General features: G+C 52.3%; 1 protein-coding gene across 1 annotated transcript; it reads right to left on the reverse strand.

Annotated features, from left to right (window-relative positions):
• Positions 1-11,048: 11,048 nt before the first annotated feature.
• On the reverse strand, positions 11,049-20,959 carry LOC140467939 (CCN family member 1-like). The gene is made up of 5 exons (XM_072564005.1): positions 19,888-20,959; positions 15,719-15,932; positions 15,178-15,504; positions 14,695-14,897; positions 11,049-12,914 (listed from the first exon to the last, which is right to left on the reverse strand). Exons 1-5 carry the CDS (start codon positions 19,948-19,950, stop codon positions 12,612-12,614), a joined length of 1,110 nt encoding a protein of 369 aa, XP_072420106.1. The 5' UTR covers positions 19,951-20,959; the 3' UTR covers positions 11,049-12,611.
• Positions 20,960-23,274: the final 2,315 nt, after the last annotated feature.

The raw sequence follows: 23,274 nt of genomic DNA on the forward strand, positions 1-23,274 counted from the left end.
CCCACAAGTCCTGTATGCTTCACCTGAAAAGACAACCAGAGCACGTCCATGGGTCAGTGTCAGCAGATGCTTTATGGAATTGTTGGGGGTCTTGAGTGCTTTGGAATCTTTAGTGTGGCATGAAGCTGTGTCCTGTCCAGAGGAGCATCACGTAGATGTTTATGCCATACACTGATACACAGCTGTGTTATCGTAAGTGTACAGCGTGTGTTCCTAATACAGGAAAAAAGGTGACATCATTAAAAATGACAACCAAGTAATATCTGCCAATGCCCGGTAGGTGTGCAAAGCAACAGCTATTTCAGAGGATCTGAGTGTGTGGTGCTGGAAAAGCACAGCAGGTCAGGCAGCTGTGTGACAATATGGGACCTTGATGAATTTTCTGAGGAGCAAGAGAATCGACATTTCAGGCATTAGCCCTTCATTGGGAGGGCTGGTGAAGGGCTTATGCCCGAAACGTCAGTTCTCCTGCTTCTCTGCTGCCTGTCCTTTCCCAGCACCACACTCTCGGCTGTGATCTCCAGCATCTGCACTCCTCACTTTCTCCCTTTTGAGAGACCCTGGTAAAGCAGTGTAGAGATACCATGGCCTGCCTACACTTGGATTGTCTTCACCAGGTATTGCAGGGTGCTTACTGTAATAGCACCAAGTTAAAGCAGTTTAGATTTGACTCTTCTGATGTGAAAGAAGCTGAATGAGATCATCATTGCCCCACTAAAATCAAAGATTTGCAGTGTAATTGCATCTGTCATACACATTTTCAGGGGAGTTGCAGCTGGAGTTCATAGTTTCGGGTGATCTGGATGACACTCTCCTTCCACATGTTGAATTTTGTTTTGCTGGTATCACAGATGTAATCTGAAGAGAGTGGGGGCTGTATTGTGCACACACTGGCAACAATCAGCTGCGCTCCTCCAGTTCTCTCCCCTTCTCTATAGGGCCTGCCCAGCATCGGCCTGCAAGCTCCACGAGCATTTCAATGGAAATATGAGCCTGCCATCGTCTATGTCCACAAACACTTGTCACTTACTCCTCTGTGTGGCTGAGATTTCAGCCACAGATGTCAAATACCTTCACTTCCAAACTGTCACCTGCCCATGTGTAGATGAAACAGTCTCATACCTTCATGTTTGTCAGAATCCTATCTGCAGCACGTCCTGTTCACATCAACTCCATCTGTACCTACATTGGCTCCAAATAAAGCCATGCCCAAACAGACACTTAGTGTGTACTATGTATGCAATACTTGACAGAAAATCCATCAAGGTCCCATTAGATGGTATCAACGTGGTGTGGCAGGACAAGGGCAGCAGATACATGGGAGCTCTACCACCTGCAAATTCCCCTCTTGAGTCACTCGTCATCCTGACCTGAGATTGGAGAAGTGATGGCTAGCAGTATTGTCACTAATCTGGGTTTGTAGGTGAGTCATGTTCTGGGGACCTAGAATTGAATCAAACCATAGCAAATACGAGAAATTAAATTCAATTTTTAAAATCTGGAATTAATCTACTAGTGATCATGAAACAATAGTCAATTACTGGTAATGTCCTACAGGGAGGGAAATCTGCTGTCCTTACCTAGTCTGGTCTCCATGTGACTCTAGACCCACAGCAATGTGGTTGACTCAACTGCCCTGTGAAATGGCCTGGCCAGCCACTCAGTTGTATCAAACACCGTGGGCGGCACGGTGGCACAGTGGTTAGCACTGCTGCCTCGCAGCGCCGGAGACCCGGGTTCAATTCCCGCCTCAGGCGACTGACTGTGTGGAGTTTGCACGTTCTCCCCGTGTCTGCGTGGGTTTCCTCCGGGTGCTCCGGTTTCCTCCCACAGTCCAAAGATGTGCAGGTCAGGGTGAATTGGCCATGCTAAATTGCCCGTAGTGTTAGGTCAGGGTGAGATGTAGATGTAGGGGTATGGGTGGGTTACGCTTCGGCGGGGCGGTGTGGACTTGTTGGGCCGAAGGGCCTGTTTCCACACTGTAAGTAATCTAATCTAATCTAATCTAAAACCATGAAGTCTCAACATAGCAATGAAACTGGATGGACTAACTGGTCTCATTGCAAGATGAACAGGGAGGATGCTTCTGTCAAAGTTGTCCTTACATCTGGGGCCATGTGCCAAAATTGGGGGAGAACGGTCTCACAGACAGGACAGGTAACAGCCTGATATCGTCGATGTTCCAAACAGCGCCACCATCCATCCCTTAGATATGTCCTGTCCAACTAGCAAGACCGACCCAGCAGATGTGGTGGCTCTGTGCTATACAGTCAGGAGGCAATTGCCCTGGGAGTCCTTAACATTTACTCTGGACCCCATGAAACCTCATGGCTTCAGGTTAAACATGAGCAAGGAGTCCCCTGTTGATTACTATGTACCGTCCTCCCTTGGCTGGTGAATCGGTACTCTTCCATGTTGCACTACCCCTTGGAGGAAGAACACTCACACAGGAAACAGACCCTTCGATCCAACTAGTCCATGCTGACCATAATCCCAAACTAAACTGGTCCTACCCACCTGTACTTGGTCCTCCATCCACCATTTCCTTTGGAAGTTCATTCTCCACATGAACCACCGTGAAACAAAATCCCTCTTTTATTTTAAATTGCTCTCCTCCCCCCTTAAAAATACTCCCCCTCATCTTGAAATCTCCCACCCCTGCCATTACCTTATCTCTACTGGGAGAAAGTGAGTGCAGATGCTGGCGATCAGTGCTGGAAAAGCCTGATCTATTACCCCTCATTATTTTATAACCATCTACAGGGTCACCTCTCAACATGTTGTGTTTCAGTGAAAATAAATCCCAGCCAATCCTCTTAGAGCTCAACCCCTCCATTCCAGAAACCTCCAGGTAAATCTCTTCTGAACCCTCTCAAGCTGAATAGTATCCTTCCTGTAACTGGGAGACCAGAACTGGACACAGTACTCCAGAAGAGATCTCACCAATGCCCTGGACTGCCTTCATCTCCCAACTCCTATACTCAAAAGGTCTGAACAATGAAAGCAAGCATCCTAAATGCCTTCTTAACCACCCTATTGTATGTGATGCAAACTTCCAAGAATCATCTACCTAAACTCCTAGGTGTCTCTATTCCACGATACCGCCCAAGGCTTCACTTTTAATTGTACAAGTCTTGCCTCGTTTTGTTTTAATACTTCACGTATATAAATGACAAACAAAAGTGGACCCCATCGCTGATCCTTGAGGAAAATTGCTGATCACAGGCCTCCAGTCTGAAAAACGACCCTCTGCCAAATTAAGCCAATTTTGTATCCAATTGGCAAGCTCACCCCGAATCCTGTGTGATCTAACTTTACTAATTAAAGTCTGAGTAAACGAGGTGGACCGCTCTGTCCTCATCAATCTTTGTTACTTCCTCAAAAAACTCCCAACTTTGTGAGACATGCTTTCCCTCACACAAACCCATGCTGACAATCCTCTTCGAATGCATAGAAATCCTGTCTTTCAGAATCACTTCCAACAACTTAGCCACCACTGAAGTCAGACTCTCAGGACTGGAGTTCCCAGGCTTCTCCTTCCTAAAGAAAGGCTAACATTAGCCACTCTCCGGTCATTCAATACCTCACCTGTATTTGTAGCTGATAGAAATGTTTCTGCTGAGGGGCCCACAGTTTCCTCTCTAGCTTTCCATAAATTCCTGGGAGACACGCGCTCAACTCTCAAGAGGTTTACCGACTTATATTTTCTAAGACCTCCTGCACTTCCTCTTTTGTAATGCGAACTGTTTTCAAACCTTCGATATTTATTTCCCTGGGTTCTCTGGCCTCCATTTCTTTCTCCACAGAAAAAAACTGATGCAAAATGTTCATTTAATACACTCCCATTTCCTGGGTTGCAACATGAAGATGACCTCTTTGATCGCTCAGGCACTGTACTCTCTCCAATGGCTATCTTGCTCTTAATGTACTTGTCGAATCTCTTTGGATTATCCCTAACCTTATTCAGCAAAGGTGCAAAATGTACTTTCGGTGGGGTTTTCAACAGCAGCACTACTGAAATAGCTGATCGGGTCCTCAAGGACTTAGCTGTGTTAGCAGAAGTTGGTGAGGGAACCAACAAGAGGGAAAAACATACCAATCCTCACCCATACCAATCTGCCAGCTGCAGACACATCTGTCCACAACAGTATCAGTAAGAGTGACCACTGAACTGTCCTTGTGAAGATGGAGTCCCACCTTCACACTGAGAGAACCTTCCATCATGTGTACCACTATCGCCGTGCTAAATGGGGCTATTTCAGTAATGCTACAGTTAAACCAGTGCTGTTGAAAACCCCACCTAAAGTACATTTTGCACCTTTGCTGAATAAGGTTAAGGATAATCCAAAGAGATTCGACAAGTACATTAAGAGCAAGATAGCCATTGGAGAGAGTACAGTGCCTGAGCGATCAAAGAGGTCGTCTTCGTGTTGCAGCCCAGGAATTGGGAGAGATATCAGGACTCCCGCCCACCTTCCGAGGACCCCTTCGCCCACCTCCAACACACTGCATCCACCTGGACACCCCGCGCTGGCCTATTACCTGCCCTCGACCTCTTCATTTCCAACTGCCGCCGGGACATTAACCACCTCAACCTGTCGACCCCCCCCCCCCCTTCCCCACTCCAACCTCTCACCCTCACAACGTCCAGCCCTCCAATCCCTCTGCTCCAATCCCAACCTCACCATCAAGCCAGCGGATAAAGGGGGCACAGTGGTAGTCTGGCGCACTGACCTCTACACCGCTGAAGCCAAACGCCAACTCGAGGACACCTCTTCCTACTGTCCCCTCGACCATGACCCCACCCCCCCCATCACCAAACCATTATCTCCCAGATCATGCAGAACCTCATCACCTCAGGAGATCTCCCACCCACTGCTTCCAACCTCATAGTCCGGGAACCCCGCACTGCCCGGTTCGACCTCCTTCCCAAGATCCACAAGCCTGACCACCCTGGCCGACCCATTGTCTCAGCATGTTCCTGCCCCACTGAACTCATCTCTACCTACCTCGACACTGTCCTATCCCCCCCCAGTCCAGAAACTCCCCACATACGTTCGAGACACCACCCACGCCCTCCACCTCCTCCAAGACTTCCGTTTCCCCGGCCCCCAACGCCTCATCTTCACCATGGATATCCAAACCCTCTACACCTCCATCCGCCATGACCAGGGCCTCCAAGCCCTCCGTTTTTTCCTCTCCAGATGTCCCCAACAGTACCCTTCCACTGACACTCTCATTTGTTTGGCCGAACTGGTCCTCACCCTTAACAATTTCTCCTTTGAATCCTCCCACTTCCTCCAGACCAAAGGGGTAGCCATGGGCACACGTATGGGCCCCAGCTATGCCTGTCTCTTTGTTGGCTATGTAGAACAGTTGATCTTCCGTAATTACACCGGCACCACTCCCCACCTCTTCCTCCGCTACATTGATGACTGCATTGGCGCCACCTCGAGCTCCCGCGAGGAGGTTGAGCAATTCATCAACTTCACCAACACATTCCACCCTGACCTTAAATTTACCTGGACCATTTCTGACACCTCCCTCCCCTTCCTGGACCTCTCCATCTCCATTAGTGACGACCGACTTGACACTGACATTTTTTACAAACCCACCGACTCCCATAGCTACCTGGATTACACCTCTTCCCACCCTATCTCTTGCAAAAACGCCATCCCATATTCCCAATTTCTCCACCTCCGCCGTATCTGTTCCCAGGAGGACCAGTTCCACCACAGAACACACCAGATGGCCTCCTTCTTTAGAGACCGCAATTTCCCTTCCCATGTGGTTAAAGATGCCCTCCAACGCATCTCATCCACATCCCGGCCCTCCGCCCTCAGACCCCACTCCTCCAACCGTAACAAGGACAGAACGCTCCTGGTGCTCACCTTCCACCCTGCATACCTTTGCATAAACCAAATCATCTGCCGACATTTCCGTCACCTCCAAAAAGACCCCACTACCAGGGATATATTTCCCTCCCCATCCCTTTCCGCCTTCCGCAAAGACCATTCCCTCCGTGACTACCTGGTCAGGTCCACACCCCCCTACGACCCACCCTCCCATTCTGGCACTTTCCCCTGCCACCGCAGGAACTGTAAAACCTGCGCCCACACCTCCTCCCTCACCTCCTCCCTCACCTCTATCCAAGGCCCTAAAGGAGCCTTCCACATCCATCAAAGTTTTACCTGCCCATCCACTAATATCATTTATTGTATCCGTTGCTCCCGATGCAGTCTCCTCTACATTGGGAAGACTGGGCGCCTCCTAGCAGAGCGCTTTAGGGAACATCTCTGAGACACCCGCACCAATCAACCACACCGCCCCGTGGCCCAACATTTCAACTCCCCCTCCCACTCTGCCGAGGACATGGAGGTCCTGGGCCTCCTTCACCGCCGCTCCCTCACCACCAGACGCCTGGAGGAAGAACGCCTCATCTTCCGCCTCTGAACACTTCAACCCCAGGGCATCAATGTGGACTTCAACAGCTTCCTCATTTCCCCTTCCCCCACCTCATCCTAGTTTCAAACTTCCAGCTCAGCACTGTCTCCTTGACTTGTCCAGACTTGTCCGACCTGCCTATCTCCTTTTCCACCTATCCACTCCACCCTCTCCTCCTTGACCTATCACCTTCATCTCCTCCCCCACTCACCCATTGTACTCTATGCTACTCTCTCCCCACCCCCACCCTCCTCCAGCTTATCTCTCCACGCTTCAGGCTCACTGCCTTTATTCCTGATGAAGGGCTTTTGCCCGAAACGTCGATTTCGCTGCTCGTTGGATGCTGCCTGAACTGCTGTGCTCTTCCAGCACCACTAATCCAGTATTTGGTTTTCAGCATCTGCAGTCATTGTTTTTACCTTACCAGACCTCAAACCGATCTAGCATCCACGATGCACTGTGGACCGTAAACTGAAACAGAATTATACTCCAGTCTGTAACCTAATGACCTGGCATATCCTCCACTCAAGGGATCAACTCTAATGGAGAATGCAAGAGGGCAAGCCCATAGCCAATTTAGGCATTACCTGAAAATGGGATATCAACTTGGTGAAGCCACAAACAGAACCCTTTGGATGGTGAGCAGGATAAGCAGTAATTTTAGGGCAGAGTTGAGAGATTTCAAATCCCACAGATCTAAGCTCCGCAGCCCTGCCACATCCAGTCATGAATGGCGGTGCACGATTAAACAACTCACTGGGGGAGGAGGCTCCACAATCTTCAACGATGGAAGAGCCAAACACATATACAAATACACTGGACAAACAGGCAGAAAACCAGCCACCAGGATACATGAACATCAACTAGCCACAAAACGACATGACTCACTCTTACTAGTATCCTCACATATGGATGAGGAAGGACACCACTTCAACTGGGACAACACATCCATCCGAGGACAAGCCAGAGAATTCCTAGAAGCATGGCATTCCAACTGGAACTCTTATCAACAAACACATTGACTTGGACACCATTTACCACCCCTGGAGAAAAAGAACAGGAAATGACATCACCACAGGAAATGACATCACCCAATCCAAGGAAACCCAAACATATAAATAGAAATCAGAAAACACCAGCAGTGCTTTGTCCAGAGGCTCACTGAAAATGTTACTCATTATGGTGATGAAACGTCTGAAAATGAACCTTCCAGCTCAGCAAGCAAACCTACATCCACATATTACTAGTCATTAGATTCTAGCTACAGGTAAACTGTTAAATTAATTGAACTCTAAAAATTGAAGCTCTCACTCCCTCTCACAGACTGACATAACAGGAAAAAACATGAATGGAAGGAAAACTGGGAAGACATTTTGAAAGTCTTTGTTCACAAGGTCTGTTCAGTTGGTTCTTGCTTCTCCTTTATCTTTTTCCAAATGTTCCCATTGATTTTACACAAGGCCCAGGGTGGCTGTTTCGTTTCTGAAAGATCTTTGACTTATCCAATTCAAAAACATCAAATTGCAGCAACAGTTGAAAGAAAAATAAGCTTTTCTTTTAATCAGGTGTAAAGTGGCTTACTGCAGAGAAACTGAGAGGGAAAATATTTTGTTCACTGCAGCCGAAGCTGTTCAGCTACCCAACCAGCAGTCACAAATAATGACAGGGAGATAGTCCACAATCCAATCAGCTTCATTTGGAAATGATAACATGGTTCCAGTTCATCTGCACATTGCTGTTAGCCACAGCTACAAAAACAGGGCGCATTAATAAGTATCAAATTCCTTGGTTTTAAAACAGGCAGTCATTCCTGAAATCCTGGAATTGCAAAATAGTTATTTCTTTAAGTTTTAAAATAAGTTTTAAAAATCAAGGTATTTATTGTGACACAGTTGTGAACCCTTCTGTTAATTAAACCAAACCCCCAGAAAAGGACACCTCACCTCATAACCTGTTAAAATCTGAGTGACAGAGAACTCCCAAATTCCACTATTTAAAGAAAAAATATCAATTTAGTCATTAACTCTAAAAGTGAACATTAAAAACAACTATTTACAACTCTCAGCCTCTTTTCTCTTAAAGGTTTGTTGTCTACCTCCAAACTCTAAAACAACACATGGTTCCAATAAAAACCCGGACTAAAGTTACATCAACTTAATTTCAAATCCTCACAGTGTCTGTCATCTCTGGTGTCCTCCTCCTTTCGGCTGACGATTGCCCTGGGTCATCTCCGGCTGAGAAGATGTTTCATATGAGAAAGGGGCCTTTGATAGAGAGTGTTTTGAATGGCAGTCACTCTCTGTCTAACTTTAATCTGCCTGCCTGGTTACTTCCCCCAACATCAGATTGTCTCATTGGTTCAATGTTGGCAAAACAATAAATTCAAATTGATTGGGTTTTAGTATCCTGGAGCATAATTCAAACTGGTCAAATTTGAAATATTGTCAAAATAGCAACTAAAACTCAGGTATCTGTTTCACAGCCAAATATTACATATTTTCAATTTTCCAGTACACTCAGAGACTGCTAGTTAGTCATATGACAGGTGCTTGTAAGCTCTCGGTGCTTAACAGCTTTCACTCTCTCTTAAAGGTACAGTACGCACCTTCAACTTCATAACATTATAATGTTTTCCTCACCATTTATTGGATGTAAGGATTATCAGATCAGCTATGGTCCTATTGAATGCTCAATGGGCTAAATGACCTAGACCTTTTCCTGTTGATTATGGTCTTTACCCTCCCATCTACTTGTTGTCATCTATAAAGTTGATGATAATACAGTCACTTCCCTTATCCAGGTCATTAATATATATTGTAAATCATTGTGGCACCAGCCCTGATCACTGTGGAACTCCACCAGTTACAAGTTGCCATCCTGAAATTGCCGCCCTTATCCCAACTTGCTGCCTTCTTTAGTTAGCTAATCCTTTATCCATGTTCATAGACCACATCCAACAGCATGGGCCTTTATCTTATTAAGTAGCTTATAGAATCATAGAATCATTTGTAGGCACTAGCTTATTGAACAGCTTTTGGAAATCTACATATATCACATCTACTGCTTCTCCATTATCTATTCTGCTCTGGACCTCCCCAAAAAGTTGAAACAAATTTGTTAGGCATGATTTCCTCTTTTCATGAAACTATTCTGACTGCTTGATCATACTCTATATCTAAATGCTCTGATATTATATTTTTATAATAGACTCCAACATTTTCTCAATGAAAGATGTTAAGCTGACTGACCAAAGTCACCTGCTTTTCTCTCCCTCCCTTTTGTAAGGTGGTCAAATCTGGAAACATTAACTCTGTTATCCTCTCCATAGGTGCCGTCTGATTGGCTGAACACTTCCGGTATTCACTGTTTCTTATTTCAGATTCCCAGCAACTGGAGTATTTGCTTCATGTTGCTCGGAGTTTTGTGCTGTTGTAAGCAATGTGCATGAAGCTGGGTATATGTAGTGCCATGATCTACCTTGATCATATAGAATGACAAAAACAGGTTGTAATTGGAATGGCATCGTGACTCAGGTTAGCAATGCTGCCTCATTGCACCAGGAACCTGAGGGTTTAATTCCACCCTCGGGCGACTATGTGGAGTGTGCACATTCTCCACTTCTCTGCGTGGGTTTCTGCTGAGTGCTCTAGTTTCCTCACAAAGATGTGGAGGGTTGGTGGATGGGCTATGGTAAGTTTGCCATCATACCCATGGAGACGAAGGTTTGATAGATTAGCCATTGGAAATGCAGAGTTACAAAGATAGGGTAAGGTGTGGGTTGGATACTCTCCGAAGGGTTGGTAATGACCTTGCTGGGTCAAATGGACAGCTTCCACACTATAAGGACTCTATGATCCTGTGTCTTAGTGCAGTTCTACAAGACTCACCTGGACTGTTGTATGTAACTTTGGTCACTGTACCCAAGAAAGGGTCCACTTACCACAGAAGGAGTGCTGCAGAGCTTCAGTAGTCTACACCAGGCAAGATTGGACTGTCCTATTTGGACAGATTGGTTCCACGAGGCCTGTTTTCACTAGAGTTTCAAAGAAATATGATCGGATATAATCAAAATGTATTAAATTCTCACAGGGCTAGCCAGACTAGATGCAGAGAGGTCATTTCCCCTGCTCGAGGAGTCTAGAATCAGGGGACACAGTATCAGGATATAGAGTGGACTATTTAAGATGGAGATAAAGAAAAGATTTCTTCAGTAAAACGCTGGGGAACCTGTGAAATCCTGTACCGCAGAAAGCTTGGAGATCAAATCGCTGAATATATCCAGGAAAGACATACATTTTTAGATTTTAAAAAGCATCAAGAGAGACAATAGAATATACCACTGCCACAGCTGATCAGCTGTGTTCATATTGAATGGCAGAGTGAACGTGAAGGAATGAATTAGTGATCCTAGTATGTGTGAGGACCTAAAATGGCCTCCTCCTGCTTCTACATACTTCAGTGGAGAACGAATCAAAATGCCAGCATCTTCAAGTCAGAGAACAGGGAAAGCTGTAAATCAAGTCAGATAGTAAACACTGATCTCTATAAAATAGATTTATTTCATTCTTATAATTTTCCAAAATACATATTTTAAAATCCACTATAATACAATTTATAAAAATATGCCACACTTTGATAAATATTATATACAACGCAGGAATGAATGCACAAGTTCAACTAACTGCACTTCAGCTGCTGACTGGTGTCGGGGAGCGAGACTGACGATAGGATGCAGACTCTCAAACAGACATTACAATCCTGATGTGGAGATGCCGGTGTTGGACTGGGCTGGACCAAGTGAAAAATCCCACAACACCAGGTTACAGTCCGACAGGTTTATTTGGAAGCACTAGCTTTCAGAGTGCTGCTCCAAATGAAACCTGTTGGACTATAACCTGGTGTTGTGGGATATTTTAACTTTGTACAATCCTGACATCTGACAAACACAAACAAAACAGTGGAGCAGATACTGTAACCTACACGGGACGTCTGAGGGGCGTTACAGGCGTTATATACTGCCACCTTTCCATTTTGACAAAAAAAAAGACTTCTGTGCATTTTCTGTATCATTGAGAAGTTTTATTCCTACAAATAAGTTGAGGAATTAAAGTTGTTGTCAAATGTATTGAGCCTTAGTTGTCTTTTGCCAAGCCTAAATACTGGCAGAAAACCCAGGAACCAGTGATAAACCAATAGTTTTAAAAGTCGTGGTTAATCAGCCAACATAGCTGACCAGGTTCAGAGATGAGGCATTGCTAGACTACATCATGCCAGTTTCCCCTTTTGGTGGTTTGGTGGGGAACAAAGAAAAACAAACACTGCTTTCCCTCCTTGTTCCTCTCCGTAACGAATGGCCGGCAGCTCTTACTCACGGTCAGTTTCCGACAAAATGGATGTCCACCAACACGTCAATCAGCTCCAGACTGGTCTGTGGCAGGCAAGAGGCTGCCTCATTCTAACAGAATAATAATCGGGCACCTCTTCCACCGCATCACCTGCCTTTTAAACATGGAGATCCAGGAGAGACACAACACTTTCACACTGCAAACGAGTCCACCCTTTGGCTGGAATGGGAATTCAGTAACTCAATCCCAGACAGGACAAACAAACACACACACAAACACACAGGCACAGTTTCACAAAAGCCTCAAAACCTACAGAAAGGATACAGGCTTCTGGAACACAGCCATTCATATACTCCAAGATACCTGAAGATGCCTTGTGCAATTTGAAATACAGAGAAACTGTTATGAATTCTCCCAGAAGGAGGTAAGAGGGGGTAGCTGCCAAGAAGTGCCAAAAGGCTCCAATCTGTGTTGTTGCTGCAGATAGTAAGCAAATTATTCACTGATGAGATGCTACAGTCCAGTTAAAAATAGTTTAGACTAAAAAAAAACTGAAGATGCACTACAGCATTCAGTGCAGGAAATAGTGCTACACTCACACAAACAGAGATAGTTATCGTCTGAAAGGCCTACTGTGTAGAATAATGGAGTACCCTCTTGTTTCTACAATATTTTCTTTGGAAGGAGAGCCAATCTGGACGTCAACACATTCTCCTTGTCCGAGAATGAGAGCAGAGGGACACACGTTCCAATCGGATTGGCCTGCAGCCTCTCCTTCAGCCCAGTCTCTCACCAGAGTTCAAGAGGTTGAAAAGTCAGCTTTTAGTCTAAGAACTTGTGGATGTCATTGTTGAGTTGGAAGGAGGGCTGGATCACTTCGTTCAGCTGGGGACACTCGTAGCTGCACTTACAGGATTGGATCATCATCATATTCTTGCTGAAGCTCTGACCGTCCTCACAGTGAAACTGGACACGGATTGTTCGGGTTTTTCGTGGTGAGCAACAGCGCTGGTCTATGCACAAGCCGCAGGAGTTTGGCCGATATTGTTTTACGCTCTTGCAAGCAGCCCAGGTAAAACGAACTGGTTCCATTGCCTTTTGGGTTCTGGTGCATTTCTTCCCTTTCTGAAAGAGGGAACAGTTTCAAGGAGTCTGACTTGCTCAATCATAACTACTACGTTCTTAAAACTCTTTATGTTTAACAAAGAGAATCGTTCTTTGCCCCCCTAACTTAAACAGGTGGCACGGTGGCTCAGTGGTCAGCACTGCTGCCTCACAGCACCAGGGACCCAGGTTCGATTCCAGCCTCAGGTGAAGCTTGTACATTCTCCCAGTGTCTGTGGGAGTTTCCTCCCACTGTCCAAAGGTGTGCGGGTCAGGGTGGATTGGCCATTCTAATTTGTCCATCGTGTTAGGTGCATTAGTCAGAGGGAAATGGGCCTGGGTGGGTTACTCTTCGGAGGGTCGGTGTGGACTGGTTGGGCCGAAGGGCTTGTTTCCACACTGTAGGGAATCTAATCAATTTAATAAAAAAAAGGTCATTATTAGCTTACCCTGTGGGAATATTTACAGGAGACAAATCATTCAGTTTCTCCAAACCATTGGAGTAAGTTCTCATCGGGTTCACTCAAAACATTCCTGGGATGAAGGACCAGTTGAGCGAGTTGGGCCCACATTCTTTGGGAAGACAGCATGGCTGCTGGGAATATGGCTTCACCTCATGGAGGGGGCGGGGGGGGGTGGGGGAAGGGGGGTGGCAAAATCTAGAACCGGGGATACATTTTAAAGCGATGGGTCCCCCATTTAAAAAAATGGAGAGGAGGTGGAATTTATTCTCCGAGAGGGTGGTTAATCTTCAGGATTCCCTTCCCCCAACAAGTAGCACAGTCTTGATCACTGAACAGACTCAAGGCTGAGGTGGACATTTTAGACTGTTACGGAAATTCAGCATTATTGAGAATGGGGGGGGGGGCAGGGGCAGACCGGAGGAGATGACACTACACAATCAGATTAGCCACAATGGAGGAGGCTTAAGGGGCTAAATGGTCTGCTCGTTTTTATTAATCTTTCATTGGACACAGGAGTAGCAGCAAGGTCAACATTGATGACCCAGTCCTAACTGCCATTGTTAGGACCATTCTCAGGCCTAGAGTGAAAACTGAGCCACATAACTCTAGGTCTGCAGTCACAGGTGGGTCAGACCAGATGAACACGACAGATTTCCCTCCCGAGAAAGGAGAGGAGGGAACCAGGTAGGTTTTTACAATAATCAATGATAAATTCACTATCACCACGACTGAGAGGGGTTTTCAACTCGAGATTTTGCTAACGGAGTTTAAATTCCACCAGCTGCCATAGGATCTGTACCATGTCTAGGGCTCCAAGGAGAAGTCCAGTGAATTTCTTGCAAACGTCAGCTGTTTGCTGGTACTGAGGGATGAGCATGTCCACTTTGTACCCATCTTGCAGCGACAGCATCAGCTGACATCTTCTTCCTTGGGACCCTCCAACCCCCACGGCATCAATGTGGGCTTTCACCAGTTTCCTCGTCTCCCCTCCCCCCCCCCCCCTCCCCCCCATCCTATCCCAATCCAACCTTCCAACCTGGCACCACCCTCTTGAACTACCCATCTTCCTTCCCATCTATCCGACCTATCACCTTCACCCCCACCTCCATCTCCCTTCCCCCCAGCCCCACCCATTTATCTCTCAGCGCCCCCCCCCCCCCCTGGCCCACAAGCCTCATTCCTGATGAAGGGCTTATACCCGAAACGTCGGTTCTCCTGCTCCTCGGACACTGCCTGACCTGCTGCGCTTTTCCAGCCCCACGCTCTTTGACTCCCATCTTCACTGTACTCAGTAGCTAACATTGACTTCCCGGTTAGTCTTGTCGAACTCCTCTCACCTTGAGTTTGGGATAGAAGGTGTGGCTGCAGCCTCGAATCTGACACAAACGTGTCTCTTTCTTCAGCTTGCACTCAGGGTTAACATTGCTGACCCGAGTGGACACACCAAGTCCACAGGACTTTGAGCATTCAGACCACTGGGTTGTCTGGGCCGTGCACCTGTGCTGAGGGAATCTCTGTCCTTCCAACAGCGCTCTCCAGGCTGAAACAGCAAATGACGAGTGGGTTTAAAAATCCAGTCAGGCAAAACATAATATTTTGTAAACAGGACCGCAGGGATTTCTTAAAATAGAAAACTCAGAGGAACTGAATTGCAAAAAAAGGTTTTGATTTCATGGAAACTATTTGGATGATATTTCCGTCTTGTTTCGTCAAATAGCAACCTAACACATGCAGTGGCTAAAACAGGTCTGTGGATGTTCACGTTTCTGTAAGCAGACAAGGGGGGCACTGGGGCTGATCACCCAATTCACACAACTCACCGGGTTGACTTGTCAGAGAGTGCTGCTTGTTTTGAACCCGCTCGCTGCTGCTGATCCCGGCCAGGTAAACCAGCTGGCGAAACGTCACGCTCTGATGCTTTGATTTCTCCCCGTCACAGACAAATGTCTCACAGCACTGTCCCGGGACGTTCACCAGGCGGTGACGGAGGCAGTTCCCCCCAGTCAGGGGGAGTTGCTGAGGGCAGAGGGGAAGGCAGCCCACAGCTCCATCGATGCAGGTGCACTGGTGTTTACAGTTTGGCTGGAAGTTCTCACTGTGCTGGTAAATCCTGCCATTGTACTCACAGGTTCTGCCCTCGGATCTTGCTGTTAAGAGAAGGTGAACACTGGTCAGAGCTGCTCTGTACCTCCCCACTCTTCCACCAACATACAATTCAAACCGAATCCAACCGAACAGGAAAATGTTCAGCTGCAGTAGATCACTGCCCCCTCTCCCCAGGCACTGCCCATTTGTCTGGACACTGTACCCCCGTCCTCCTTCCCCTGGGCACTGCCAACCTCCCCATCCAGTGGCACTAACCTCTGCAGATACCTCCTCCTTCAGTCACTCCTGCCCCCTGGTTACACTCCAGTCTCTTCAGGTGGTCACAGGGTCTCTGGAGACTGCAATCATCATTGAGCTGCCGGGCACAGACTCTGCAACATCCGCATCCATCAAAGAGCAGGGTGACCCCAGGAGCACAGTGGCCTGGCCTGGGGGGACAGTTACACTCAGCTGGACACTGGCCCCTCACCTCCAAAACACAAAAACAACACACTGTCACTCACAGCACAGAGAGGGAGGGGGGGCACATCCCTCAACACCCCCACACCCCCACCCCACAACACAGGGAGGGACAACCCCCACCCACCCACCCCCCACAACACAGAGAGGGACACCCCCTCACCCCCCACAACACAGGGAGGGACACCCCCCCCACCCCCCCCCACCCCCCCCACACCCCCCACCCCCCACAACACAGAGAGGGACACCCCCCCACCCCCCACCCCCCACAACACAGGGAGGGACACCCCCCCACCCCCCACAACACAGGGAGGGACACCCCCCCCACCCCCACCCCCCCCACCCCCACCCCCCACAACACAGGGAGGGACACCCCCCCACCCCCCACAACACAGGGAGGGACACCCCCTCACCCCCCACAACACAGAGAGGGACACCCCCCCACCCCCACCCCCCACAAAACAGGGAGGGACACCCCCCCACCCCCACCCCCCACAAAACAGGGAGGGACACCCCCCCCACCCCCACCCCCCACAACACAGGGAGGGACACCCCCTCACCCCCCACAACACAGGGAGGGACACCCCCCCCCACCCCCACCCCCCACAACACAGGGAGGGACACCCCCCCACCCCCCCACCCCTCACAACACAGGGAGGGACACCCCCCCACCCCCACCCCCCACAACACAGGGAGGGACACCCCCCCACCCCCCCACCCCTCACAACACAGGGAGGGACACCCCCCCACCCCCCACAACACAGGGAGGGACACCCCCCCACAACACAGGGAGGGACACCCCCCCCACCCCCCACAACACAGAGAGGGACACCCCCCCACCCCCCACAACGCAGAGAGGGACACCCCCCCACCCCCCCACCCCTCACAGCACAGGGAGGGACACCCCCCCCACCCCCCCCACCCCCCACAACACAGGGAGGGACACCCCCCCACCCCCCCACCCCCCCCAACACAGGGAGGGACACCCCCCCACACCCCCACCCCCCACAAAACAGGGAGGGACACCCCCCCCACCCCCCACAACACGGGGAGGGACACCCCCCCACCCCCCACAACACAGGGAGGGACAACCCGCCACCCCCCACCCCTCACAACACAGGGAGGGACACCCCCCCACAACACAGGGAGGGACACCCCCCCCACCCCCCCAACCCCCCCACCCCCCACAACACAGGGAGGGACACCCCCCCCACCCCCCACAACACAGGGAGGGACACCCCCCCACCCCCCCCACCCCTCACAACACAGGGAGGGACACCCCCCCCACCCCCCACAACACAGGGAGGGACACCCCCCCACCCCCCACAACACAGGGAGGGACACCCCCCCACCCCCCACAACACAGAGAGGGACACACCCCCACCCCCCACAACACAGAGGGGGACACACCCCCACCCCCCACAACACAGAGAGGGACACACCCCCACCCCCCACACACAGAGAGGGACACACCCCCACCCCCCACAACACAGAGAGGGACACACCCCCACCCCCCACAACACAGAGGGGGACACACCCCCACCCCCCCATCCCCCCCCACCCCCCACAACACAGGGAGGGACACCCCCCCACCCCCCCCCCTCACAACACAGAGAGGGACACCCCCCCACCCCCCACAACACAGAGAGGGACACCCCCCCCACCCCCCCACCCCCCCCCCCCCCACAACACAGGGAGGGACACCCCCCACCCCCCCACCCCCCACAACACAGGGAGGGACACCCCCCCACCCCCCCACCCCTCACAACACAGAGAGGGACACCCCCCCACCCCCCACAACACAGAGAGGGACACCCCCCCCACCCCCCCACCCCCCTCACCCCCCACAACACAGGGAGGGACACCCCCCCACCCCCCACAACACAGAGAGGGACACCCCCCCCCCCCACCCCCCACAACACAGAGAGGGACACCCCCCCACCCCCCCACCCCTCACAGCACAGGGAGGGACACCTCCCCCACCCCCCCACCCCCCACAACACAGGGAGGGACACCCCCCCCCCCACCCCCCACAACACAGGGAGGGACACCCCCCCACCCCCCCCACCCCTCACAACACAGGGAGGGACACCCCCCCCACCCCCCCACCCCCCACAACACAGGGAGGGACACACACTGAATGTACACATCCCCCACACACCACCCCAGCACAGAGGAACACACCCCCACCCCCCACAACACAGAGAGGGACACACCCCCACCCCCCACAACACAGGGAGCGACACCCCCCCACCCCCCACCCCCCACAACACAGGGAGGGACACACCCCCACCCCCCACACACAGAGAGGGACACACCCCCACCCCCCCACCCCCCACAACACAGAGAGGGACACACCCCCACCCCCCACACACAGAGAGGGACACACCCCCACCCCCCACACACAGAGAGGGACACACCCCCACCCCCCACAACACAGAGGGGGACACACCCCCACCCCCCACAACACAGAGGGGGACACCCCCCCACCCCCCACAACACAGGGAGGGACACCCCCCCCACCCCCCCACCCCCCACAACACAGAGAGGGACACCCCCCCACCCCCCCACCCCCCACAACACAGAGAGGGACACCCCCCCACCCCCCACAACACAGAGAGGGACACCCCCCCACCCCCCCACCCCTCACAACACAGGGAGGGACACCCCCCCACCCCCCCACCCCCCACAACACAGGGAGGGACACCCCCCCCACCCCCCCACCCCCCACAACACAGGGAGGGACACCCCCCCCACCCCCCACAACACAGGGAGGGACACCCCCCCACCCCCCACCCCTCACAACACAGGGAGGGACACCCCCCCCACCCCCCCACCCCCCCACCCCTCACAACACAGGGAGGGACACCCCCCCCCCACCCCCCCACCCACCCCCACCCCCCACAACACAGGGAGGGACACCCCCCCACCCCCCACAACACGGGGAGGGACACCCCCCACCCCCCCACCCCCCACAACACAGGGAGGGACACCCCCCCCACCCCCCACAACACAGGGAGGGACACCCCCCCCACCCACCCCCACCCCCCCACCCCCCACAACACAGAGAGGGACACCCCCCCACCCCCCACACACCACCCCAGCCCAGAGGGACACACCCCCACCCCCCACACACAGAGAGGGACACACCCCCACCCCCCACAACACAGAGAGGGACACCCCCCCACCCCCCACAACACAGAGAGGGACACCCCCCCACCCCCCACACACCACCCCAGCCCAGAGGGACACACCCCCACCCCCCACACACAGAGAGGGACACACCCCCACCCCCCACAACACAGAGAGGGACACACCCCCACCCCCCACAACACAGAGAGGGACACACCCCCACCCCCCACAACACAGAGGGGGACACACCCCCACCCCCCACAACACAGAGAGGGACACACCCCCACCCCCCACAACACAGAGAGGGACACACCCCCACCCCCCACAACACAGAGGGGGACACACCCCCATCCCCCACAACACAGAGGGGGACACACCCCCACCCCCCACACACAGAGAGGGACACACCCCCACCCCCCACAGCACAGGGAGGGACACACCCCCACCCCCCACAACACAGAGAGGGACACACCCCCCACCCCCCACAACACAGAGAGGGACACACCCCCACCCCCCACAACACAGAGAGGGACACACCCCCACCCCCCACAACACAGAGGGGGACACACCCCCATCCCCCACAACACAGAGGGGGACACACCCCCACCCCCCACACACAGAGAGGGACACACCCCCACCCCCCACACACAGAGAGGGACACACCCCCACCCCCCACAACACAGAGGGGGACACACCCCCCACCCCCCACAACACAGAGAGGGACACACCCCCACCCCCCACAACACAGAGGGGGACACACCCCCACCCCTCACACCCCACCCCAGCCCAGAGGGACACGTTCCCCCTGATGGATTAAACTGGCAGCAGCTCACCTGAGGTAGCAGCAGGGAATCCAGGGGCAGGAGCAGACTCAGGAACACCAACCTCTCCATCATCTGTCTGCTCTCCCTGGGGCCGAGTGAGGGGAATCAGGTCCAGGGCTTCCCTTCGGAGCCCACTGCCCACTGCCCACTGCCCACTGCTCACTGCCCACTGCTCACTGCCCACTGCCCACTGCCCACTGCTCACTGCCCACTGCTCACTGCCCACTGCCCACTGCCCACTGCCCACTGCCCACTGCTCACTGCCCACTGCTCACTGCCCACTGCCCACTGCTCACTGCCCACTGCTCACTGCCCACTGCCCACTGCCCACTGCTCACTGCCCACTGCTCACTGCCCACTGCCCACTGCTCACTGCTCACTGCTCACTGCTCACTGCTCACTGCCCACTGCTCACTGCCCACTGCTCACTGCTCACTGCCCACTGCCCACTGCCCACTGCCCACTGCCCACTGCTCACTGCTCACTGCCCACTGCTCACTGCCCACTGCTCACTGCTCACTGCCCACTGCTCACTACCCACTGCTCACTGCCCTCTGCCCACTGCCCACTGCTCACTGCTCACTGCTCACTGCCCACTGCCCACTGCCCACTGCTCACTGCTCACTGCCCACTGCCCACTGCCCACTGCCCACTGCTCACTGCCCACTGCCCACTGCCCACTGCTCACTGCTCACTGCTCACTGCCCACTGCTCACTGCTCACTGCTCACTGCTCACTGCCCACTGCTCACTGCCCACTGCCCACTGCCCACTGCCCACTGCCCACTGCTCACTGCCCACTGCCCACTGCTCACTGCCCACTGCTCACTGCTCACTGCTCACTGCCCACTGCTCACTGCTCACTGCCCACTGCCCACTGCTCACTGCTCACTGCCCACTGCCCACTGCCCACTGCTCACTGCCCACTGCCCACTGCTCACTGCCCACTGCCCACTGCTCACTGCTCACTGCTCACTGCCCACTGCCCACTGCCCACTGCTCACTGCCCACTGCCCACTGCTCACTGCCCACTGCTCACTGCTCACTGCCCGCTGCCCGCTGCTCACTGCCCACTGCCCACTGCCCACTGCTCACTGCCCACTGCTCACTGCCCACTGCCCTCTGCCCACTGCCCTCTGCCCACTGCTCACTGCCCACTGCCCACTGCCCACTGCCCTCTGCCCACTGCCCACTGCCCTCTGCCCGCTGCTCACTGCCCACTGCCCACTGCCCACTGCCCACTGCCCTCTGCCCACTGCTCACTGCCCACTGCCCACTGCCCACTGCCCTCTGCTCACTGCCCACTGCCCTCTGCCCACTGCTCACTGCCCACTGCCCTCTGCTCACTGCCCACTGCCCTCTGCCCACTGCCCTCTGCCCACTGCCCACTGCCCACTGCCCTCTGCTCACTGCCCACTGCCCTCTGCCCACTGCTCACTGCCCACTGCCCACTGCCCACTGCCCTCTGCTCACTGCCCACTGCCCTCTGCCCACTGCTCACTGCCCACTGCCCTCTGCTCACTGCCCACTGCCCTCTGCCCACTGCCCTCTGCCCACTGCCCACTGCCCACTGCCCTCTGCTCACTGCCCACTGCCCTCTGCCCACTGCTCACTGCCCACTGCTCACTGCCCACTGCCCTCTGCCCACTGCCCACTGCCCACTGCCCACTCTCTGTCTCACTCACTCACTCACACACTCCTTCCCTGAATTCCTCTTCCCTCACCCTGTGCCTCAGCTCCTTCTTGTGTTTCTCTCTCTCTCTCTCTCTCTGTCTGTCTGTCTCTCTCTCTCTTTCCTGCTGTTAATTATGCTTCCTGTGTCCCTTCCCCCTGGTTCTCTCTATCTGCCAGTCTATGCTGTTTTATTTCTATCAGTATTGTTCTGTTTTTGCTGTTCTCCCTGTCTCTAGGCTGGTTTTTCTACATCTCTCTGTGGTATTGTCTCTAGCTGTCCCAATTCAAGTGTGTGTGTCCCTCTCTCTCTCTTTCTGTCACTCTGTGCTGATCACTATCTCTCTCTGTATTACCCTGTCCCTGTCCCTGTCCCTGTCCCTGTCCCTGTCCCTGTCCCTGTCCCTGTCCCTGTCCCACCTATTTGTCTCTGTCTCTGTCTCTGTCTCTGTCTCTGTCTCTGTCTCCCTGTGCTGCCTATTACTGTGCTATTCTCTCTCTGATTGTACCTCCCCTTCATCCCCCACTAATTATACTGTACTCCCCTTGCAGTATCAGCCTTCTCATTGGCTAGCCAGCTGTCCGGCTGTCCAATCAGGGAGGAATCTCTCCCCCAGACATTCCATTCTGAAACTCAGTGCGCAGATACGGATCCGCTCTCTCTGATGAATGGAGCTCATTCATAAAGTGGGGACAGAGCTGCAGTAACAGGCAGTCTCACTCAGTCTCACTCAGTCTCACTCAGTCTCACTCAATCTCACTCAGTCTCACTCAATCTCACTCAGTCTCACTCAGTCTCACTCAATCTCACTCAGTCTCACTCAGTCTCACTCAATCTCACTCAATCTCACTCAGTCTCACTCAATCTCACTCAATCTCACTCAATCTCACTCAGTCTCACTCAGTCTCACTCAATCTCACTCAGTCTCACTCAGTCTCACTCAATCTCACTCAGTCTCACTCAATCTCACTCAATCTCACTCAGTCTCACTCAATCTCACTCAGTCTCACTCAGTCTCACTCAATCTCACTCAGTCTCACTCAATCTCACTCAGTCTCACTCAATCTCACTCAATCTCACTCAATCTCACTCAGTCTCACTCAATCTCACTCAATCTCACTCAGTCTCACTCAGTCTCACTCAGTCTCACTCAATCTCACTCAGTCTCACTCAGTCTCACTCAATCTCACTCAGTCTCACTCAGTCTCACTCAGTCTCACTCAATCTCACTCAGTCTCACTCAGTCTCACTCAGTCTCACTCAATCTCACTCAGTCTCACTCAATCTCACTCAGTCTCACTCAGTCTCACTCAATCTCACTCAATCTCACTCAGTCTCACTCAGTCTCACTCAATCTCACTCAGTCTCACTCAATCTCACTCAGTCTCACTCAATCTCACTCAATCTCACTCAATCTCACTCAGTCTCACTCAGTCTCACTCAATCTCACTCAGTCTCACTCAGTCTCACTCAGTCTCACTCAATCTCACTCAGTCTCACTCAATCTCACTCAGTCTCACTCAGTCTCACTCAATCTCACTCAGTCTCACTCAATCTCACTCAGTCTCACTCAGTCTCACTCAATCTCACTCAGTCTCACTCAATCTCACTCAGTCTCACTCAATCTCACTCAATCTCACACAGTCTCACTCGGTCTCACTCAGTCTCACAGTCTCACTCAGAGTCTTCTCAACCTCAGTCTCACTCAGAGTCTTCTCAATCTCA

This window comes from Chiloscyllium punctatum, chromosome 46, assembly GCF_047496795.1.
Source record: "Chiloscyllium punctatum isolate Juve2018m chromosome 46, sChiPun1.3, whole genome shotgun sequence".
Lineage (NCBI taxonomy): Eukaryota > Metazoa > Chordata > Chondrichthyes > Orectolobiformes > Hemiscylliidae > Chiloscyllium > Chiloscyllium punctatum.

Coding starts and splice junctions, on each gene's coding strand:
- LOC140467939 (XM_072564005.1), bottom strand. CDS start 19,950: ATGATGGAGAGGTTGGTGTTCCTGAGTCTGCTCCTGCCCCTGGATTCC. Junction 15,505..15,718: donor AGGAGGAGGTATCTGCAGAG/GTTAGTGCCACT, acceptor TTCTCTTAACAG/CAAGATCCGAGGGCAGAACC. Junction 14,898..15,177: donor CTCTCTGACAAGTCAACCCG/GTGAGTTGTGTG, acceptor TTGCTGTTTCAG/CCTGGAGAGCGCTGTTGGAA.